This window comes from Rhamphochromis longiceps, linkage group LG15, assembly GCF_057381845.1.
Source record: "Rhamphochromis longiceps isolate RC_006_pf linkage group LG15, R_longiceps_female_GT1.1, whole genome shotgun sequence".
NCBI classification, from domain to species: domain Eukaryota; kingdom Metazoa; phylum Chordata; class Actinopteri; order Cichliformes; family Cichlidae; genus Rhamphochromis; species Rhamphochromis longiceps.
The window spans coordinates 42851227-42875353 of NC_140571.1; the positions used below are offsets into that span (position 1 = coordinate 42851227).

A 24127-nucleotide genomic window follows, 5' to 3' on the forward strand; every position below is an offset into this window, starting at 1 on the left:
GGTGTTAGTTTTTACTTTTCTAATGTGTGCTCCATTAAAGTTTACTTTGAACGCCACAGTGGCCTATTTCTGAAGTTTCCCCAAATCTCTACAACTGAGATAGTAAGTGCAGAGTTAGCAGAGTTAAAAATACTCCTCAATTCATCCTGTCAGAAATGAGCTATTCATCCGTCCCCCACACCCCCACCCAAAAAACACTTTCTTCAAATCTGCTAACTTCTGTAAGCCTGACACTAGGTAAGCATATACTGCCTGTAGCAGATGAAAACATAAAGATTTTGAACATTAAAAAATAATACATTTAAAAAGAAATACAAAAAACAGCAGAAAACAGTTTTGAGTTCTGAGTTTTTTGCATATATGGATAACTTTTACATACGTTCACCTTTTTATTTGAAATGTTAGCCATGTTTAATATTAACAGCTCAAACTGTAACATATTACAGAAAATAACAAAAAATAAGAACTTAAAAAATAATAGCTCCCTTTTGATACCGGTTGTAAGTAAGAAGGTGTGATAACAGACGCCATCGTCCAGTGTCACTGATCGAGTGCTTCATTTTGGTTGTAAACACACACGTCACTGGTTCATTTCTGTGGTAAGACAAATAAATTGTAGCTCTTACGAGTTATTTTATTATTCGAATTTTTTCCAAATATGTTGAGTCTTTGCAAAAATATATTGAGTCTTGCTGATGTGCTGAATAATTCAGAGCTACTTGATGAAGTGCTGTAGTGGGTGAGCTAAATGCTAACACACCCTCCAGTCCAAATGTGCACGGCCTTGATAACTGCTCCCCAGCATGCTGGTTATTTGTCACTGACTTAGCTTAACACGTCCACTGTCTCAGTGAAAATGAGCAAACAAGCTCGACAGTGCTGCTGAGATTGAAGTGCTTAACAGACAATTCACATTTATTACATTTCTTGTGTTTTTAGTCAACCCTCACATAAACGAGTGCTGATGGGGGAAATTATTTTTACTTCTCCTAAATAATCGAAGGCCTTTATACTTTTATACTAAAAAACAGAAGATAAAACACCTGCCCATCTTCAGAAATGTCCAGCGACCCCTCCATGAATCCGTATCTGTTAGCATGTAAGCCAAAGAGATCCCAGACGTGTGGTGATGCGGGTTAAATGTGAGCTGCAGATTTTGGGTTTACTGTAATTTGGTCCAAATAAGTTCATTTAGCTGCTGAAAGCTGAACGTTTTTTACTTCTGTGTGAAACTGAAGCAGAGTCGAGAATTTTTTTAATTTTGCCATGTGATCACTGGCAGTGGGTGGTCTTACTGGTAGGCTCCGCCCCAGATGTGAAGCCATTGCTGAGGTTGTTGGGACTCGGGGGTGAGCCCAGTGTGGGTGTGGCCCCAACTCTGGGGGTTGGCTCTATGACAGAGCAGCTTTTCTGCGGCGGCCGGGGTTGGACCAGCATGCTTTTAGGGATTACAGATACTTGTCGCAGCCCATCAGCGCGCAGTGGCGGTCTGGTGGGGATGGGCCCTGCGGGTGTGACATCAGAGCTGGGTAGTTTGGGGCTGTGTGGAGGAGAGGGGCTGAGGGCGTTTGGGTCAGCAGACTTCGATTCAACTTCCTGTGGCAACTGCTGGTCAGGAGGTGGAGCCTCTTTGTCTTTTTGGGTGGAGCATGCAGACTCAGGAGGCGGGTCCTGCTGCATGCTGCTCTGCCTGGAAGCCCCTGAACCTGGAATGTCACAGCTGTCTGTGCGACGCCGCGAACCTTCATGCATCCGACTTGTGGCCACGACAGCTTTCATGGCCGCCTGTCAGCACACAGAACAGTGAGTGAGCATTCAGGATCTTTTAAAAGTCTTTAAAGCAGATTTGTCAACTATGTTGAGTTGATATTTGCTTTCAGCTTCCTCTTCCCTGTTAAATATGTTTCTCTATTACCCTGTCCTGTAATTTCAATAAATTCAAAATGCCATGTAGAAAAAATATGATTTTGTTACCAACTGCCCGCTCGAATGTAAATCCTGTGATTGTTGAATTTACATTTTTATGCTGCACCCAGGCTCACCAGAGCCAGCTTTACTAAGATCTTTACTGACCTCATTCATGAAGTTTGAATCATCTGAAAGCCAACTCTTGGTGGGTGGAATCTGGAGCCCCGGTGAAGTTTCACCTGCAGTTTAACTAGTCTATGTGTGTGTATATAAAAGTTTAGGCCACATAGTATACAGGTGCAGATGCTCTGAGCAGATTTCATTTTGGGCTTTATGTACAAGAGTCATTCCCTAGTTTATCTCCCAAAATGTCAACTCAAATCTTAAAATGACAGAAAAGTCTTCTATGACCTTTGATGCCCACAAAACCAATCACTGTGAAATGAAACTATGACAAAGGACCAGCCTTAAGTTTGCGTCGAGCGTTGAACTCCTGTAGTTTCCTCTGGGTAGTATCCATATGAGAGAACCGGGCAGCTTTGCCCAGCACCCAGGGGTGCTGCAGGGCCTCCCGGACACTGAGGCGCTTGTGAGGGTCGAGGACAATCAGCTTACTGACCTGCGGACAAATCAGACAGGACAAACCGAGGCCTTCAAACAAGTCCAAGTCCAATCTATGAATAAATGTTAAGATTCAAGATGTAGAATCAGGCTCATGTGAATTATCAAGTCATTCACTTCATTCTGAATTCAAATCACACCAAGAAATGGATCTTTAGTCATCCAGAGGTAAAGGCCAAGACAATTTAGTGTGTCAAGTCATTCCATAAATCTCAATATCATTTCAAACAAGTCTCCACTCAAGTCAAGTCTAGTTTTAGTTTAGCATAAGCCTTAGTCGTGTTAGTCGACACCAACCAAAGATCCAACATGTACCAAGCCGTCCAAAAACAGCATCACAAATATACATCCAAGTCCAAAGTGATTCCAGACAAGTTAATATAAAGTGTGAAGTCCCAGTGATGTCACCAATCCCAGTCAATGCCCAGTATAAAGTCTTTCAGGTCAGTTTAAGTTTCTACTACGCTGTCCTGGGCAGCGAGAGTTTAAAACATGTCTGAGAGCTTTAAAATAAAGTGTGAGGTCCTGCACTTCTTCACATTTAACATAAATAATAATGTCAAATCATTGGTGTAACTCACCAGATCCTTAGCATTGAGGGAGACCTCGTCCCACCACGGAGAAACAAACTCATAGTCACAGTTGAGGATGCGACTATACATGTACTGATCCCCTCTTGGGTCGAAGAAGGGCTCAAACCCACAGAGTCTGGGGAAACAAACCAAAGGAAAGAGTCTAGGAAAGGACGCTTATTTTGCCACATCCCTTCTAGATGAGAAACCACAGCAGTGTGTCGGTCTCAGATCCATTTGAAGGCAGCATTAAAAGCTTAATTGCTGTCTGAGGAAAGCAGATAAACAGGATGCAGACTTTCACATTATGTCATTGTGTTAAATGGCTGTCATGAATCAGATGGGCCATAAAACTTATATACTGATGAGAGTGAGTCAGCGATGAATATTTTAGTATATATGTGTGAGTGTACGCTTGGACTGGCAGCAAGGTGTTAATGGACTCACAGGATGTAGAGGATCACGCCCACCGACCACATGTCCACCTCAGGGCCGTAGGCATTTCCCCGCAGGATCTCTGGAGCTGCAAGCAGAGGAGTCTGTTAGACAGCAGATGGCTGACAGAAGCTCTAACAGAGAGTTTTTGAAATCCCACAGAGAACACGCCACAGGGAACGCCTTACTGCCCACTCGCATATATCACTGCAACGCAGGTGAATAAACACATCTACTACTGATACTACACCTACTACAGCAACATCTACAGACACCATCCAGAGCGTCAGCTGCCATATCGTCACCACTTTAACTTTCCCCACACCTCAAAGTGCTGCTCATTGGCTGTTACTACACCACCAAGTCCTGCTGCTGTGCCATGTCGTATCACTGAGATTAAAGGTCCCACACTATGCTGGAGTGTTTGAGTCTTCCTCAAACACGATGTGCTGCTGTGGGAGAGACACCATCCAGTCATTCTGTGTTTGGTCCTAAAAATCTGGTGTTTAAACAGAAATCCTCTCTGGATGGTGTTACATGTCCAGTACTACCGTGAGCAACACTGCAGTCGTTTTTGAGGATGTACTAATTAACTGACAACATTGTCAAAAATAGAAGCATCCTGCTCAGAGCAATGCTGAAAAATAATTTTAACGTTGTAACTTCTCATTATCTGGTTGTCCTTCAGCCTTCAGCCGATTAGAAGGATCACAGTGAAAATTGAGAATTTTCACATGACACTCGTAGCACTTCTCCATCACTCTTCTCTCATTCACTCGTTTATGCTTCTTTGCAGTAGTTTGTGTTGTCCTGTTTGTTGTTTCTGTGAGCTGAGTCTTATTTTTGCCATCGACTGTTTGCTCTGAGCCCGGGCTGGTCGCAGCAGATGGCAGCCCCACCCTGAGCCTTTTTCTGCTGGAAGTTTCTTCCTATTAAAAGGCAAATTTTTCTCTCTCTGATTGCCAAGTGCTGTTTATATCGGATCGTTTGACTATTTTGTGCTGTAGGCTTTCAACCTACAGTACAAAGGACTTTGAGATGACTAATGTTGTGTGATTGGAGGCCATATAGATAAGAATACAGTGAGCTTAAGTGAATGTGGTATTCATAGCTACGCTACACCAATTTTTGTACTCACCGCAATACCCCGGAGTACCGCAGACTGTCTTCATGGTCACCTGGTCATCTACGATTTTTGAAAGACCAAAGTCAGCTGTAAAAGAAGAGAATATTTTCTTTCATTCAGACTGAAGCGAGATAAAAACCTTGTAATGCATTTGTTTTGTTCAGTTTCCTGTTTCTATATTAAGAGAAATGAGGGGGTGAAGCAGTGGAGGTGGAGGAAAATGTGTTTTTCTGCAGGCAAGTCTCTGAACTAAAGGAAGGTGTTGGTGGAGAAGAGTTTCACTCGAAAGGAACGGAGGCTTCCATCTGTATCTGTTAGCCGAGGGCTCGCTGGCCATCTGGACGCAGGAGCTCCTCCAAAAATGAACCAAATTCTGAGCCAACAATATGTTTCTGTGAGTTTTTACCTCTCGGACTAAACAAGCTCGAAATATGATGCAGTCACAAGTTTAATGCCTCAAATGCAGCCAAAGACACTGAAGGTTGAGCTGTATGCAAAACCTCAGTTTAAGACTGATGCTAAATCTGTATGCAAATGTTTGGGCTCTCACAGCAAACTCCAGTGTTCATGCATATTTTCAGGGCCACAAGACGACCGCGGTTTGTGGTTATTTTAAGAATGCTGATTTTTATTTTACATACAGTATAAGCACAATAGGAGCTGACATAATTGAGATGATAGGAGCAGATTTGAAAACAGTCTTTAGGGCAGTTACTGACATGTTATTTGCAAATGTTTAAAATTGAAGTAAACAAAGCAATAATTTCCTGTTGTTATGAGCCAGGAAACGAGTTTTGTTTTACTTTCATGTGTTTTAGATCATCGATGTCTCATCACAGTCATACTCGGCATTTCCAAACTGCACTGTTTCACCACTGATGATAACAGACAGCGTGGTCGATAATAACAGAAAAATATTTTCCACAACTTGTGTTGGAACATGATAAACTTGTCATTTCATTCTGTTGTATTCAGATGTGGAGGGTATGTAGAGAGTTTGTTACCTATCTTCAGCGGAGCATCCAGAGACAGGTCGGCGTACAGCAGGTTCTCTGGTTTAAGGTCACGATGCACAACACCGTTCTCATGTAAATACTAAAGCACAGAGAAGAAAAGCATGAAAAACGTGGGAAAGATGATCCAGTTGTTGCCTCATCAAGCGGAAACTTCCTGGACTGAAAAATGAAGCCAGAGCTTAAGTGCATTTACTCTAATGGCCACTTGAAGCTTGAGGCTGGTCCAAAAGCGAGTCAGTCCCCATGGACTCCCAATTTAAAATCCCCAACTTTGCAGCAAAAATAAACACGTTTCTAGCCTTAGAACTGGAATAGAGCCCAATATCAAAACTTTATCAAGGCGTAGTTTGCATCACAGGGCCATGGCCTCATCTCTTGACTATTCTTGTGGTGATGGTGCCTTTTACAGCATTTTAGTGCAATTATCTGGTAAATAACAAAACGGTGTACTGTTGATTATTCTAAAGGACCAGGTTTTTTTTGTATGTTATTTACAAATAAAGACAAGCAATCTAGCTGAAAGGGTGTTTTTCTTGTTTCCACAGACGCGCTCTTGTTTTTCTTTCCACAGTGACACACAGTGCTTGTTCATAGGGCGATCTTTGATTGTTGGGATTACCTCTGTATCATTATAGGGTCTTTACCCTGCAATATAAAGCATCTCAGGGTAAATGTTGTTGTGATTTGGCATTATATAAATGAAATTAAATAGATTATAACAGCTAGATGTGCTTTGTTGCTTGGTTTGGAGACAGTGGCACTTTAAAAAGACAGGAAACTGAGCTGGAGGTGGCTATGGTGAAGATTTTCCAAAGAGCTGGATGGACAGCATTAGGAATGAGTACATCAGAGGAACAGCTCAGGTTGAGCAGCAAAGATGTGCGTAGGAGAGATGGTTTATATATAGGACAAAGGATGTTGAAGATTGAGCTGCCAAACAGGAGGAAAAGAGCCACAGAGAAGGTTCACGTTACGGCTTGATGTTGAATCACAAAATCAGTTGCTGACATTGTGAGGAAGTCAAAGAGCCTCCTTCATGCTGGTGAAGGTGTGGGGTTGTAATTCAGAACAGGCAGACGGGCTCTGTGTCGTTTTCCACTTCTGCTTTTAAATATGGATTTCTTTTTATATTTTGTTTCTAACTTCAAACACAACCTTGTAGGGTCTTTACTCAGATGCTGAGAATCTGCTGTTAAAGCTGTTGCTGTGTTCAGGGGCTGCGGGATGTTTCTGTGCTACAGATTAATGCCACTCACATCACATACAACAAATACAACAGTACTGTAATCCTGCCCCCCCCCCCACACACACATACACATAAAGGGGCGTATGTTTCTCTTGTAGATGTAGGTCAGCTGTGGTCAGTGTGTGCGAGTGTGTGCGTGCGTTAATCCTCTCTGGTTTTAATCTGTTCAGCAGCAGGATGGAAGCAGCTGTTACATAAGAGACCTGCAGCCACTGCACGCTGCTGCCATGTGCAACAACACTGATACCAGCAACACCTGCAACTAAATCAACCACGGCTACAGCAACTCCTGCAACTAAACAGGGTAATTTATGCAATTAATAATGTCACTTGCTATATATATAAATTACTGTAACTATGCCAACCACTGCAACTCATGCCGTACCTCCTACTAGACATGTCAATTACTGGCACTAAAACAAACCTGGTAACTACAGCAACGTATGTGACTTTAAATTAGCCAGCTATGTAACCAAGCAACCCAAAACACTTGCAGCTAAATCTAATCTATTGCTACAGCAGTAAGCCTGGTACCAAAAATCGCAAATCCTGCCAAAGCAGCAACACCTGCAAGTAAAGAATTAAAACCTTGCAAATATAGCAACAACTTCTGCAGCTAAACCAACAAACAAACAACCTCCTCCCACAGCTAAACATGGTCGTTACCACAACTCATTCAACCTTTGCAACTACAGCAATACCTCCAACTGAGCCATGCTCAGAAACTATATATATATATTAGGGGTGCAACGATATTCGTATCGATATTGAACCGTTCGATACAGTGCTTTCGGTTCGGTACGCATATGTATCGAACAATACAACATTTGTAATTTATTTTATCAACTTTCCTTCTGACAATGCTGTCTGTGTTGAGCGCTCAGTGAATCTGTGTTCGACTACTCCGCCTAGGCTGCACTGTCGAGCGCAGATCCACTGAGCGCTCAACACAGACAGCATAGTCAGAAGGAAGAGCGCAGGGCACCTCCCCCACCCTCCCCCACCCTCATTCAGATCTGGCGTTTGGAATTATTTTGGTTTTCATGTGACGTATGACCCTGAAGGTAAGCGCGTCATGGACTAAAGTAAAACAGTATGTTGGATGTGCCATGCAATGCTCAATTACATGGGTGGGAACTAGTGTGTTAGCGCAGTTAGCTCGTTAACGTGTTGGCCGTCTAGCCCCATGCACGGGGCGATCGGCGGTAGCTCGTTAACGGAGATTTGCCGTGTTGTGGCGTTAAGGTCATTTCAACGAGATTAACCTGAAAGCACTAGTGGGAACACAACGAATATGACTGCACATTTACTCCGACATCATCCTAGTGCAAAGACAAAAACAACAAGCATGCTACTAACTTTAGCCGAGTCATTTAGACAGCTGTTAGCACATGATTCTCCTTATGCTGCTGAGAATATAGCCCAGAAGAAGCGGATAGTATAGCTTTTATTTTGGAAAGAGCCATTTCTCTGTAATAAACTCTCTTTTCCAAAGATGAGTGATTCCTCAATCAGATACAGGGCTCGCAATATCGCTAGCCCGACGTCCTGGGGCTAGCGATTTTTTCAGTCGGGCTACCAAAATCTATCTCTTCCCTGCCCGTCCGGCTATTGTAGGAAGGAAAAATATATGTCAATGCTTTTGCATTCTTTCAGAAATGTAGCTGGGTAATTATGTCATTGGCATCGGTGAGCCACTGTCAATATGTGACATATTGAAATCGTGTTTGAATTTGCGCTTGTTTTTTGCTTTCACTTTGCAATCGTGCAAACTGTGTATAGAGAGCGACAGCACTGATTGGTGAGTGATGATAATTTGTGCACCAATTCCTCTGACATCGTCTTATCAATCGTTAGCTTACTATGCAAACATGACAAGTGAAATCTCCCGCAGCTTAAACATGTGAGAGGTTGATCGCGCAGAGAATCGCTGAGCTTATGTGAGTGTGTGTGTAAAAGCAGCAGTTCTGCTGAGCCAAATAAGACAGGTCAGGGTGAAGAAGTGACAGCCAAAGAAAAGCTTACCACAAAACGGAAAAGTTATGACAAATCAGACTATAAGGCAAAAAGAAAGTGCAGCTTTATGGTTTCATGGACAAAATAATTTCTGTGGCTGCAATATGACGAGCTAAATAACCAGGGCTGCACATAAGTGGTCCGCAGGTGTGCATTCGCTGTCAAAATAAAAAACACGCACAAGGGTTAGGGTTAAATTTAAAAACTGTACTTTTGAGTTAAAATATATATTTATAATTTTAATAAATGACAAATTAAAAAGGCATGAACATTTTTTTGTATCGAAAAAATATCGAACCGTGACACCAAAGTATCGAACCAAACCGAACCGTGAATTTTGTGTATCGTTGCACCCCTAATATATATATATATATATATATATATATATATATATATATATATCTAGTGGGCTACTGGAACAAGAAGGCAAGGGACGAAAAAAGGAGGAGATAGAAGCCACTGACATAAAGACAAGAAAGCTCCTTACCATGCATGGAGGGTTTCACCCCAAGTCCAGCACCCTGAGGCTGTACGCTAAGCGGAAGGAAGGGGGCCGGGGACTGGTGAGTGTCAGCACCACAGTCCAGGATGAGACAAGGAACATCCAAGAATACATTGGGAAGATGGCCCCAACTGACCGAGTGCTCAGTGAATACCTCAGGCAGCAGAAACCCAAGAAAGAGGAGGGAGACGAGGAACCATCATGGAAGGACAGGCCCCTGCACGGTATGTACCACCGGCAGATAGAGGAGGTGGCTGATATCCAGAAATCCTACCAGTGGCTGGACAAAGCTGGACTGAAAGACAGCACAGAGGCACTAATCATGGCAGCACAAGAACAAGCTCTGAGTACAAGATCCATAGAGGCTGGGGTCTATCACACCAGGCAAGACCCCAGGTGCAGGCTGTGTAAAGATGCCCCAGAGACAATCCAGCACATAACAGCAGGGTGCAAGATGCTAGCAGGCAAGGCATACATGGAACGCCATAACCAAGTGGCCGGCATAGTGTACAGGAACATCTGTGCCGAGTATAACCTAGAAGTCCCGAGGTCAAAATGGGAGATGCCCCCAAGGGTGGTGGAGAATGACCGAGCTAAGATCCTGTGGGACTTCCAGATACAGACGGACAAAATGGTGGTGGCTAACCAACCGGACATAGTGGTGGTAGACAAACAGAAGAAGACGGCCGTAGTGATCGATGTAGCGGTTCCGAATGACAGCAATATCAGGAAGAAGGAACACGAGAAGCTGGAGGAATACCAAGGGCTCAGAGAAGAGCTCGAGAGGATGTGGAGGGTGAAGGCAACGGTGGTCCCCGTGGTAATCGGAGCACTAGGTGCGGTGACTCCCAAGCTAGGCGAGTGGCTCCAGCAGATCCCGGGAACAACATCGGAGATCTCTGTCCAGAAGAGCGCAGTCCTGGGAACAGCTAAGATACTGCGCAGGACCCTCAAGCTCCCAGGCCTCTGGTAGAGGACCCGAGCTTGAAGGATAAACCGCCCGTAGGGGCGTGCTGGATGTTTAAAATTATCTCAACAGTATGTTTATACATCAACAGTATAAACACATCAACACCTGTGTTGGGTCCCCTGAGTTTGCCTTGACAGGCAGACACGCCTCCCAGCCTGAGTGTGTTTTGCATTATGCTTACAGAAAGAACCGCAGCTGCAACAAAAAGCTTCAGACGATCATCAAAAGATTGGGATGTCTCATGCTGGCGATAATGACATGTTATTATGATTCACTCGCTTCTTTAATCAGCTCATTCTGTGTGTCTGTGTTCAGTACAGTGTTGTATAAGCATGTCAGTGAATGCTTCTTGGTTTTGTATTAAGCATAGCACGCTGACCTTTAAATATGATTTCTTTGCCACTTCAACATTTGATCAAATCTGTTGAGAAACAGGAAGATTGTGATTCATCAGTTGGAGGAGGGCTCACGCCTACACGAGGAAAAAAATCCTCTTCTGAATGGCAAGATAGCAGACTCCTGTTAGAGCCGTATAATGTTTCTGTGCTAATGAAATGTCACATCTAGTTCTTTCAGATAAATATCAGCTTAATACGTTTCTAGTCAGCCTGTGACCAAAAAAACGGTAAATTAGCTCCATCAGATGAGGATAAAAGCCCAACACCTTTGACAGTGTTGATTTAATTTTACATACATTGCCTCTACGGATTTGACGACCTGCTCTCCATGAAACCTTTCAGATCTATAAACAGACTGTTTAAAGCTGAGGTTTGGTGTGAGGCTGCACAGACTGAGCAGAGCTGGTGGGGGCGAGCAGTAATCTAATGAGCAGAGGGGTGGATGGAGGTAAATGATCCACAGACAGCAGAGACGCTGCAGCTGATTGATCAGAAGCAGAAAACCCAGACAGAGCTCAGGTTCCCAGACCTTCTTCCATTTTAAGCCTTAAAATAACAGCAATTACTGCATGTCAAAAGAAGCTAAACGTGGAAACTACTGCAACTGAATTAACGACTACATCAAAAGAAGCACCTGCAACCAAACATGGCAATTGATGCGACACTGTAACTAAACATAGCAACCACATCAAACAAACAAACTAGTGGAATGACAGAAGCTGGAAATAAATATGGCAACTACTGCAAAATAATGCAGCCAAACAACTACGCGTCAACGGAGGAAACTGCAACTAAACATAGCAACTGCTGCAACCACACCAAGCAGTTACGAAGTATAAAGTATAGCAACACCAGCCAAATAGATCAAATTGAGCCTCAATGCCAGCTGTCAGCAGCTACTCTAAATAAACCTGCGACTACTGAAAATGTGATTAAGCATCACTACTGTGCAACTAAACCAATTACTGTAGTATCAGCAGCACCTGCAGCACGGAAGCTACTGCAACCAAACAACAACCATGAAACCAGCTACTGCAGTGGCAGCAAGACCTACAGCTACACAAGGAATCCACTCCAACTAAGCCAACCAATTTAAGCAACACATGTAACCAAACACAGGTCAAAAAATAAGCCTCTCCTGCAAGTACATCAACTACTGTAACAAAGGCAGCACCAGGGATTAAACATGGGAAGTACAGCAACTAAACCAAACAGCAGCTAAAGCTTTGCTTTTAAATTAATAACAGCAGCATTTGGGCCTGTAAGGGTTATTTATAGGCAAAGAGTCTGTTTTTGTAATTCCTCTCAGGATTTCTGTAGTTCCTCTCATTGCTCGTAGCCTGTAGAGGCCTTTGTTTCCACAATAATTCAATTTTTTATTACAATTTAATAAAACGTTGTCAAAGTCAAACCAGACACTGAATACAGCATCTTACCGCCACAGCCTCCAGAATCTGCTTGATGACATGAGCGGCATCTCTCTCACTGTAGTAACCACGTTCCACAATCCTGGAAACAAAAATACAGTCAAAGATAAAATGACATGAAAATCAAGAGCAGCATCTCTTTATCTGTTCTCTGATTGGTTACACTTTACTAATGTACGTGTTTGTCTGGTTCGGTTTTCCAACAGAGATGTTGGAACAAGCTGTTAGTTCTTTCATTCTCTTTGACTTTTGCATCTCAGTTTGGAAGTCTCAGGACAAAATGAGCAAACCGCTGTAGCTGTAGCTGTAGCTGTTGTAGCCTGTAAAAATGGCAACTTATGCAGTCAAAACAACCACATCACATTACACCAACAACGCCACCGAAACACAGCAACACCTGCTTCAACTAAACATGTTAATTTATGTAAATGACCAATCGCTGACACGGAAACTTCAGTAACACCTCCAGTAAACATGACAAGTTCTTTAATAACAGCATGAGTAACTTAACACAGGGGCCTCTGTGCCCAAACATAGAACTTCAGTTACAGAAACGTCTGTAACCGGACACAGCAACTCCTAAAACCCCCAAAGTACAGCAACATCTAACCATGGCAACCACTGCAACTACAGGAAAACTGCCAAGTTAAGTGATTGGTTCATTAGCAGGAATTGTGCTCTTAACTATAGCAACCAAACATCACAACTTTTGCAGCAAAACCAGCCTCTGCCACTACAGCCACACTGCCAACCCTGAACAAAACCATATACCAAAAATAGACGATTGCAACTTTCACTACTCCACCAATCACAACAGCTGCTGCAGCAAATCTAAACACACCAACTCAACATCTGTAACTAAACATAACAACAAAATGGATTGAGCCAAACTCCACTATTCACCATCTCGATCAACACCTGCAACTGACCAACCAACACAACTGATGCAGCATGTGCAACCACTGATGATACAGCAATGCATATACCTACACACACCACTGAAACTAATGTAACAAATGCAGCACAGCAACTACTGCCATTACAACTGCACAACAGCTACTGTAACTGAACTGCAGACTACAGCCCAACTTGTAATCAAAGATTTCTCAAACTAAGCCAACCAGTGATACTTTCAATTAAACACAAAAACTACAGCAATGTCAGTAGGACAGCTAAAGCAGCTAATGTGAGTGTGTACGTACCGGTCAAAGAGCTCTCCTCCAGTCACCAACTCCAGCACCAGAGCAATGTCTGTGTCTGTCTCAAAGATCTCCTTCAGCTGGATCTGAGCCACAGGAAAGCACAAGAAGCCAGAAATATATTAAAAATACATGAGCGAGTACTGAGAGTCATATATGTAAATAACAATGTCCATATAAAAATAGAACTTCTGTGGGACTGTTGTTATTTGCTCAAATTACTGGTAATTGAATAATTCACTGTAAGAGTGCAAAAATGTCCAGTTTTGTCAAAGCCATTGGTGTTCCTCAGTGACACATGAAGATGTCGTATAGAATAGCATCCTGGGTTTGGTTGTGTCATTCCCAACTCTAATGTGAACGATATAAGCACAATCTTTTCCTAAACCCTTTCAGGATTTTAAGTGTCTGAACCTACTAATTATCTATCAGCGTAAAACCTAAACCTAACCTAACTAAGCACTTTATAGAACCTAATCTTAACCAAGTTGTTCCTATTCATCCATCCCTCCATCCAATAATTCATTTCAGGGTGGATTAGATGTTAATTAATACAACTTAATCCCAGCCTAGGCCTGTAAACCTTTTCAAGGATCCTTCAGAGCCTAAACCCAGCCTTTAAAGCCTAAGTAGCTTTTAGTGCCAAAGCCTAACCACCAGGTAAACAACAGGCACTAACTGAAACTGCACTAATAGTGAAGGCAAAACCAACTGATTCTGCCTCTGGTACATAAACACTCAATATCACTTAAAACATGCTTGAGAAGAGCAAACACTTTGAAGTATTTTTGAACTTTCCAAGCAGGAACATAGTAACGAGATTTTTTTCATGTTTCCAGTCATCATTGTCCCAGATTCAACAAATAAAGAAACAAACATGAAACAGACAATAGACAGTTCAATACTTAAAGTACAATAAAAAAAGCACACCCATCACGTACTTTGATGTGGTGCAGTTTATCGACCTGCTTTTAAAATAGTACTAAGAAAAGAAAAACAGAACTGATGCGTCAGTCTTGTCTTAAATAAAATATTAGAATACATGCTATAGCTTGCATACTTGGTAGATGAACTCTGGGCCATGCTCAGACTGAAATAAAGTTGAATCTAAATTCTTACAAGCTCATAAACAAGTGTTTTAGCTCACATTAAAGGGTCGTGTTTAAAATCAGTGATACAAAGAAAAGAGAGATTTATGGGGAAAATTTTAGAGTCGACTGAAAATAAGAGAGATTATTCAGTCACACCAGACCAGGTGAACATGAACAATAAAAATGAACTGATTTATTCTGCATATTATAAATTAAGTCATTAATTCATGTCCTGGCAGAACCCGAAGTGTCTGTTTTGGTGTTTTCTTCCATATTTTCATATTTTGCACTTATTTCAACTATTTGTGACTCACATGAATGGACCAAGAATAATTCCTCAAAGTTGTCCGCTGGACATTCTGGACTTTGTTTACACTAATTCGATTAGATGTGTGGTCATCTAATCGAATCACTTCATCACTAAATCACTTTAAGCATATTTGCACTGCACAAGACACAAATGTGGACACTGGACATTTTATATATATAAAAAAACACCCAGCACGCCCCTGCGGGCGGTTTATCCTTCAAGCTCGGGTCCTCTACCAGAGGCCTGGGAGCTTGAGGGTCCTGCGCAGTATCTTAGCTGTTCCCAGGACTGCGCTCTTCTGGACAGAGATCTCCGATGTTATTCCCGGGATCTGCTGGAGCCACTCGCCTAGCTTGGGAGTCACCGCACCTAGTGCTCCGATTACCACGGGGACCACCATTACCTTCACCCTCCACATCCTCTCGAGCTCTTCTCTGAGCCCTTGGTATTTCTCCAGCTTCTCGTGTTCCTTCTTCCTGATATTGCTGTCATTCGGAACCGCTACATCGATCACTACGGCCATCTTCTTCTGTTTGTCTACCACCACTATGTCCGGTTGGTTAGCCACCACCATTTTGTCCGTCTGTATCTGGAAGTCCCACAGGATCTTAGCTCGGTCATTCTCCACCACCCTTGGGGGCATCTCCCATTTTGACCTCGGGACTTCCAGGTTATACTCGGCACAGATGTTCCTGTACACTATGCCGGCCACTTGGTTATGGCGTTCCATGTATGCCTTGCCTGCTAGCATCTTGCACCCTGCTGTTATGTGCTGGATTGTCTCTGGGGCATCTTTACACAGCCTGCACCTGGGGTCTTGCCTTGTGTGATAGACCCCAGCCTCTATGGATCTTGTGCTCAGAGCTTGTTCTTGTGCTGCCATGATTAGTGCCTCTGTGCTGTCTTTCAGTCCAGCTTTGTCCAGCCACTGGTAGGATTTCTGGATATCAGCCACCTCCTCTATCTGCCGGTGGTACATACCGTGCAGGGGCCTGTCCTTCCATGATGGTTCCTCGTCTCCCTCCTCTTTCTTGGGTTTCTGCTGCCTGAGGTATTCACTGAGCACTCGGTCAGTTGGGGCCATCTTCCTAATGTATTCTTGGATGTTCGTTGTCTCATCCTGGACTGTGGTGCTGACACTCACCAGTCCCCGGCCCCCTTCCTTCCGCTTAGCGTACAGCCTCAGGGTGCTGGATTTGGGGTGAAACCCTCCATGCATGGTAAGGAGCTTTCTTGTCTCAGTGGCTTCTATCTCCTCCTTTGGCCAGCCTATTACCCCAGCAGGGTACCTGATCACAGGCAGGGCGTACGTGTTGATGGCCCAGATCTTGTTCTTACCATTCAGCTGACTCCTCAGGACTTGCCTGACCCTCTGCAGGTACTTGGTGGTTGCAGCTTTTCTAGCGGCCTCTTCATGGTTCCCATTCGCCTGTGGGATCCCCAAGTACTTGTAACTGTCCTCTATGTCTGCAATGTTGCCTTCTGGTAGTTCAATCCCCTCAGTTCTGACTACCTTCCCTCTCTTTGTTACCATCCGACTACACTTCTCCAGTCCGAACGACATTCCAATGTCATTGCTGTATAGCCTGGTAGTGTGGATCAGTGAATCGATGTCTCGTTCACTCTTGGCATACAGCTTGATGTCATCCATGTACAGGAGGTGGCTGACAACTGCTCCGTTCTGTAGTCGGTATCCGTAGCCAGTCTTGTTAATGATCTCACTGAGGGGGTTCAGGCCTATGCAGAACAGCAGTGGGGACAGAGCATCTCCTTGGTAGATCCCGCACTTGATGGTGACTTGTGCTATGGGCTTGGAGTTGGCCTCTAGTGTTGTACGCCACATCCCCATTGAGTTCCTGATGAAGGCTCTTAGGGTCCCGTTGATCTTGTACAATTCTAGGCATTCCAGTATCCAGCTGTGGGGCATTGAGTCATAGGCCTTCTTGTAATCAATCCAGGCAGTGCACAGGTTGGTCAGTCTGGTCTTGCAGTCTCGGCTGATTGTTCTGTCTACCAGTAGCTGGTGTTTTGCGCCTCTGGTATTCTTGCCAATTCCTTTCTGTGTCCCGCTCATGTATTGACCCATGTGCCTGTTCATCTTAGCCGATATGATGCCTGACAGGAGCTTCCATGTAGTACTGAGGCAGGTTATTGGTCGGTAGTTGGAGGGGACCGGTCCCTTCTTGGGGTCCTTGGGGATCAGGACCGTCCGGCCTTCGGTTAGCCATTCCGGGTGTCTCTCGTTAACTAGCAGCTGGTTCATTTGTGCTGCCAGACGCTCGTGGAGTGCAGTCAGCTTCTTCAGCCAGTAGGCGTGAACCATGTCGGGCCCTGGTGCTGTCCAACTCTTCATACTGGAGACCCTTTCTTGGATATCTGCCACTGTGATGGTTACTGGACCCTGTTCAGGGAGGTCGCTGTGGTCAGCCCTCAGATCCTCTAGCCACTGAGCATTGCCGTTATGGGTTGCATCCTTCTCCCATATGCTCTTCCAGTATTGCTCCGTCTCCAGCCTTGGTGGTGCTGTTCTCTTATTGTTCCCTTGCCACTGAGAGTACACCTTTGCTGGTTCTGTGGAGAACAGCTGGTTTATTCTCCTGCCTTCTATCTCTCTGGTGTACCTCCTCAAGCGGCTGGCCAAGGCTGTGAGTCTTTGCTTGGCAGTTTCCAAGGCCTCAGGTATGGACAGCTTGCTGTATTTCTTAGGCACCTTATTTGTCGCACCTTTCTGCAACTCCGTTAGTTGGCTAACCTCCCTCCGTGCTACTTTGATCTTGCCCTCTAGCCTCCTTCTCCATGGAGGGTACTGCCCCTTGTCGCTGTTCAACTTGTAGCCAAGCATCTCACTGATCACTGTTGCCGTATTGTAGATCAGCTTGTTAGTGTCGGTAATCGTGGTTGTAGGTATTGCCCGTAGTGCTGCATTAACATCATCTAGCAGACCTTCTGAGGGAACTTCACGTAATCTTGGTAACCGGCTATGCGGGATCCAGGTTTCAAGCTTGGCCATGATCCTATTTTTCAGGTCAGTTCCTCTCGCACTCAACGATCCTTCTCCTATCGCACTTGGGGCTATGTACCCAATCTCGGGTGGGGGTGATGATATCTCCCCCCTGACCTGGCGTCCTGACTCCTCCTTGCCGTAGCATTTGTGTTGTACCTCGTCAATCTCTAGCTGTGAGAGCAGTCCCTTCTTTCGAATGTTGGAACACTGAGCTACTAGTTGTTTCGCCGTCATTGTGGATGTTGGGTATCGAAGAATCCATAGGTCCCTCATCCTATTCATGTAGCCCCTTCCGCCGGGGTTACTTGCATAGTAGCATTCCAACAACGCCCTGTTTTCGTTTCTTGCCTTCTTGTTCCAGTAGCCCACTTTTCGTCAGGGTGCCCTGGTTCCTCAACACCTGACGCGGACCTTGTTGATCCGGGCGACGTCCGAGCCGGCATGCCTTCATATTTATCTGTCTCGCTCATGTCTGCGGTAGGCTTGCTTAGCATAGGGGGTCTAGCCTTAGGACCCTTACTGGATACAGACGCCCCAGGCAGGAATCGAACTTGCGATCCTCTGTTCCAAAGGCGTGTAGTCTAACCACTACGCTATCCAGCTGCTATATATAGGGCTTATATATATATATATATATATATATATATATATATAGATATATATATATATATATATATAGATATATATATAGATATATATATATATATATATATATATAGATATATATATAGATATATATATATATATATATATATATAGATATATATATATATATAGATATATATATATATATATATAATTTTTTTTTTCTTCATACATTCTTATATATTTCTATACTGTGTATTTGTGTATTGTGTATTTTGTTGTACAGTTATTTTATTTTCAACTTTAATTTTTATATTTTATCTTATTCCTTCCCAGTTAAATTTACCCTTTTTAATTTTCATATTTATTTCTTATTCATAGCCTTTTCTTTTTTTCTTTAGGTCACGAGCAGTTGTGTAAGCATTTCACTGCATATCGTACCGTGTATGACTGTATGTGACAAATAAAATTTGAATTTGAATTTGATTTGAAAGTTCACAACTCTACAATGCTTTTATCCAACGACATTAAAAGCTGGAGGAAAGTTTTGATTAAGTAATACATATAAATATTCTACGAGTGACCTGACTTGAACTAGACCGCTCACAGTCTGGGAGCTTATTGGCTGTCATCTGATAGATCATTTGGGGTCTAGTGGATCTCTGGGCTAAGACTTCCATTTCCACCCATCAAATAATTCTTTACAAATGCAGGTCCACGTTTAAGTTTCTGATGGTTTTGAAAATGCATTTCAGAAAAACGTTTACCTGTTTGCAGCCAAATGGAACCAAGGCTGGGTCCAAGAACAACCCAATTCCCACAGACTCCCTTAAACAAGCATCGTTACAGCTCGGCACAAAACCTAGTTTAGGCACTCAACCCTCTTTTCCATTCAGTTTAGTTTCATTTAGATAGTGCCAAACCACTCAAAGTGCTCTATAATGTAGGGTAAAGACCCTACAGTTATAGAGAGAAAACCCCAATAACATATATCGCATATACTTACAATGTTTGGGTGAGAAAGACGCAGCAGAACGCCGATTTCAGTGCGAACAATTTTCTTGTCAATCTGCAACAGAAGAAACATTATCAGAATGGACGGATTTACCCTTATAAGTCAAAATATAACAAATGTCTTCTGCTGAAACAGTGTTACCCTACAGATTTTTGAAGGTTTCCTGTATATCACAAAGATATTAGCAGCAGATCCGTCCGGGACGTTGGATTGGTAGCCACCAAGAATCAGAAGAACCCCATCAAACACAGTTTGGCAAACCAACACTTTGGCTCCTAGACTTTGACTTGCACTGTTCTAACTGGACAGTCTACGTTATTTTCTTCATCATTTCTTGCTAATAATGTTTCGACTCATCTGTGCACATGTTATATATTGTTGGACTGCTAAAGTCTCCATCATGCTGGTTCACTGACCGTTTTCTTGAGGACTTTGACAGCGTAGGGCTTCTGGGTCTGTTTCTCCTCACAGCGATACACAATAGAAGTCGCTCCTCTGGAAGGAAACACAAAACAGTTAAACCTGAACACTGCAAAGACCTGTGTGTACAACATGGAAACCAGTCTGAGCTACTGAAAAGGAGGAACTGAGATTCTTTAATTGGAGCCAAACAGGCACTTGAACTAAGTACTAAAATTTAGTTTCATTTTCAGGAAACACTGATAATTATTCTACTGTATGAATGACACAACATTTAGACTTTTTACTGGTTCCTGCTGGTACTTAAATGTTGGTGCAGTGAAAAAAACCCAAGAAACTAGTGTTTGTTCCACTGAAGGGCATTCAGACATGTTCCACTAGACCGAGGTAGGCAACTCCAGGCCTCGAGGGCCGGTGTCCTGCAGGTTTTAGATCTCACCCTGGGTCAACACACCTGAATCACATGATGAGCTCATTAACAGGCCTCTGGAGAAGTTCAAGACATGCTGAGGAAGTAATTTAGCCATTTGAATCAGCTGTGTTGGATCAAGGACACATCTAAAACCTGCAGGACACCGGCCCTCGAGGCCTGGAGTTGGACACCCCTGCACTAGACTATACGACGGAGAATTAGGGCCACATTAAGAAAAAAAAAAAAGAATGTCCATTTTTATATTAAAGTCAAAATTTCAAGATTAATTTGAAATGCGGAGATTACAGTTGTCATGTAAAGCCAAACATCTGCCATGGCTCCTGTTCCCTCTACAAAATGCCTCGTGTGGATGAGTTAGTGAAACAAATTGATCGTTGTGTCTTGTTATACCGCATACATCCTCTTTATTGCACGAGGGTGTAACCATCAATATTCTCACAGCTGTCCACTGCCAGCCATTTCAACTCTTCCAGGTTTGTGTGGGGTTTTCTTTCTTTACAACCCCCACCACACTGTTCTTGTGCTAAAAGAGAAATAATTTCTCTTTTCAAAATAATTTCCTTAATTTTGAAGTACAATTTCACGACCTCATCTACACGAGGCTTTTTATAGAACTACAGCAGCTGTGGCAGCTCCACATTTTACACATCTCACACATTTCTCTCAAAATAGTATTTTTTAAACCAATTAACATAGAGGCCTCGAATCTGTAGGTACTTTTGGTCCTACAAGAGGAAGTCCTTGTGTTTGAAACATGCACAACGGGTTCATCCATCCAATAATGCCCCAGCAGATTCTGCAATAGAATCTGGCAGTATGAAACTCAACTTATCTGTTACTCAAATTAAAAAGGTTTAGATAAGGTTTAACAGCTGGTGGACGTATACAAAAAAAATCAAGTTGAGTTTTTATTTGAGATGTTTTATTCCCATCTTTTCTGTTATGAGTGTGCTTTTTTCTTTTCACACCTGCCTGTTAAAGTTAGACTTAAGTTAGATTATAGCTGGAACAGAGTTGGGTTTCAGTTAGGATTAGAGTAAGATTACTTAAGGGTAAGTCCAATTAAGACATGGGATCACAACCACAACTCTGTGTGTATGTGTGTGTGTGGTTAGGGATCTGGTATTCTGCCGGGACAGATGGAGCAAACAGATCCATCTGAGAAGCAACCACAGACACTCTCTCTCTCTCTCTCTCTCTCTCTCTCTCTCTCTCACAGTACTGGCTGGTCTCCATGGCAACAGGACACCTGGTAATAGAACTGGTGGCGGCATGCTCACACGTTTGATTTCACTGCTGACATCATTTTCATCATTTTCTGCAGATCTGCTGTCAGTGTTGTGGGTGTTGGTGTTTGCTGAGATAACAACAAACACAGTGTGTAAATACACACAGTCCACCGCACGCTGTAAACATTCAAACAACGAACAAACTGCCCGAGCTCCAAACAGTCTGCAGGTCTCTTTCACGACTCATCTTTGTTGTCTTTTAGCTCAAATTCCATGTTTGCTCTGACTTTTTATGGTTTTTAAACATGAGCCACCCAGACTGGCAGACACTGAAGCGTCAGAGCATCTGGAGCAAAAGCACAGCAGTATAAATGTACAGGATTAAAACTGCTGCAGTCAAAGTAGAGACGTGTAAGCTAAATGTACTTTAAGCAACCGAAGTACTTATTGATCAATGCAAGACATTTGAATGTATTTATTTCTATGTTGTCATTTTTTATGTTTCAAAATATCCACATCAATACTGACTTGAAAACCTGGAAGATATTAATATGATTTATTAATAAAAATCTGTAAAGTGTTCAAATATATTAATAAAATGTTTGACAAACTGTATTGTAAATTGTTCAAAAAAACTTGTATCGGCAAATGGAAATAATTCCCCTATCATCAAAAAGTAAGTATGAAATTGGATAGATGCCAGTACAATATTCCAATTTACCACCTAGATAGAGCTAAAAGCTAAATAACCAAATCAAATACTAGTCTTAAAAATGCAAAACCTCTTTGATAAAAAATATACCTCATTTTGAAAATCATTACAAATATGTATAGATACATACACCAGATAGATAGATTATACGCGTGCACCAAGCACGTGATGCAGCTGTGTTTTACTGTTATCAATATTTTTAACAACCTTCACTTAAATCTGCTTAAAGTGGCGCAGTCTGAAATCTTATATTGGTTACACAACGTGAATGTGCAGACAGCAAGATGCTGCGCATAAAACACATTTTCACTCTGTGATTACACAAGAAGACAAAGATTGCTGACAACATTTTGACACCAAAGCTCAAGCTTCGTTTTCTTGCTTCGGTGTTTCCCGTTAAATTCCAACAGGAACCAGTATTTAACCGGTACCTCATTCAAATGAGTAACTCTGTAATCCACGGGATGGATTATAAAGTGTGGCCAAAGTTAATCCTGAAGGATCACATGGACCCCTCATGCAGGCAACTTTGGCCCAATGAAGTGTCCATATGAACTCATCGGTTTTCCCCTGCCCCCCCATAATGTGGTCCAGACCTGCCCAGCTCCGAGCTCAGGGTGTAGAATTCCTCCACAGTCCCGTCCCGCCTTGATCCGTCCACCCAGAACTCCACCGGCTCCGAACCAGGCCGGGACGTCGGCATGATGATAGCAGACCTCCCCCAAACCAGCACCAAGAAGACCGGGACCGAGTCAAAGATCACACCAGTTCCGGGACCGGTTCAGACCGGGCCAGATGTGACCCGATCAGAACCAGGAACAGAGTAATCCCGATCAGATCTCAGATTTAAATCCAGCTCGGTAAAACCCAGATTAGAGTCACGGAGGGGGGATGATTCATGATCCTGATGGGCTTTAATCCAGACCAGCAGGGGGAGGAGGAGGAGGGGGATCCGCCTGCTCCTTCAAACTCTCAATCAGGACCGTTTATCTGTGAGGAAAGGGCAAAAACTAAAAGAAGAAAACAAATACACCGAACCCCCGGTGATGAGCACGGCTCTTTAATCCAGACTGAAGCTGGAGCCGGGATCCAGACGCTCCAGGTCCAGATGTGTCGCAGCTTCCATCGGGCCCTAAAAACCTCTCAGACGTCGGATCAGCTCAGTCCATCCCCATCCTCCCGGGTTTAGGCTTAGTACCTCCGTGTTTTCACTGGCAGAAACGGACCGTCCGTCTCTCCGGAGCGCAGCAGCCTCCCTCCGGAGATGCAGCCCACAGAACCACCACAGCAACACCGAAGAGCGGGTACGTGTCGGGAAACAGACTGCGAACACCGGGGTGAGTAGGTGGAGGGTGTCAGCGTTCGATGCTCAGGGGTCTGATTCCCGGGTAGGGCTGCTCCAGATGTCTGATGGATCTGCGGAGGGAGAGAGATGCTGCTGTAATCTCACAGCCCCGCCCCACCGCCACCCCGCAGACCAATCACAGCCCCGCGGGGGAGCCGAGTCGCACTCCTATTGGACCACCATCCTCTCAGTCACCGAAGTTCTGTCAGCAGCCTAAATACAGAAATAACCTAAATACATAAATGTACATTAGCGTGACATGTGGAGACTTTGATTCTGCGCGAATCAAACCACTCTTTCACACGTGCCCAGCGCCGCAGAAGCACAGCGCTGACACACTGAGGTGCTTCCTTCTTTGCATCTCATCAGTTTCTGGTCAGGTTTTAACGCACAAACAGGAGACGCACTCCACAGCTTTATTTGCAGTTTGATATAGTGTTGTGCTAAGGATTATTATTGTTTCTAAGATAACCTCTATATTTCAAAGACATCATACTGTGGTAACCTTGCGGCAACAGCTTCCTAACTTAAACAAGCTGCAGGACTT

The 24127-nt window shown here is 43.4% G+C and overlaps 1 protein-coding gene across 1 annotated transcript; it reads right to left on the reverse strand.

Moving 5' to 3' along the window:
• Window positions 1-1027: 1027 nt before the first annotated feature.
• LOC146653278 (calcium/calmodulin-dependent protein kinase type IV-like) lies at window positions 1028-23632 on the reverse strand. The gene is made up of 11 exons (XM_085382339.1): window positions 22832-23632; window positions 19858-19936; window positions 19433-19495; window positions 13440-13522; window positions 12247-12319; window positions 5667-5757; window positions 4675-4749; window positions 3549-3624; window positions 3111-3237; window positions 2375-2527; window positions 1028-1785 (listed from the first exon to the last, which is right to left on the reverse strand). The coding sequence occupies exons 1-11, from the start codon at window positions 22936-22938 to the stop codon at window positions 1273-1275; spliced, it is 1440 nt and encodes a 479-aa protein (XP_085238465.1). The 5' UTR covers window positions 22939-23632; the 3' UTR covers window positions 1028-1272.
• Between the last annotated feature and the right edge of the window lie 495 nt (window positions 23633-24127).

Coding starts and splice junctions, on each gene's coding strand:
- LOC146653278 (XM_085382339.1), bottom strand. CDS start 22,938: ATGCCGACGTCCCGGCCTGGTTCGGAGCCGGTGGAGTTCTGGGTGGAC. Junction 3,625..4,674: donor CGGTACTCCGGGGTATTGCG/GTGAGTACAAAA, acceptor CTCTGCTTGCAG/CTCCAGAGATCCTGCGGGGA. Junction 3,238..3,548: donor GGCGTGATCCTCTACATCCT/GTGAGTCCATTA, acceptor TTGTTTCCCCAG/ACTCTGTGGGTTTGAGCCCT.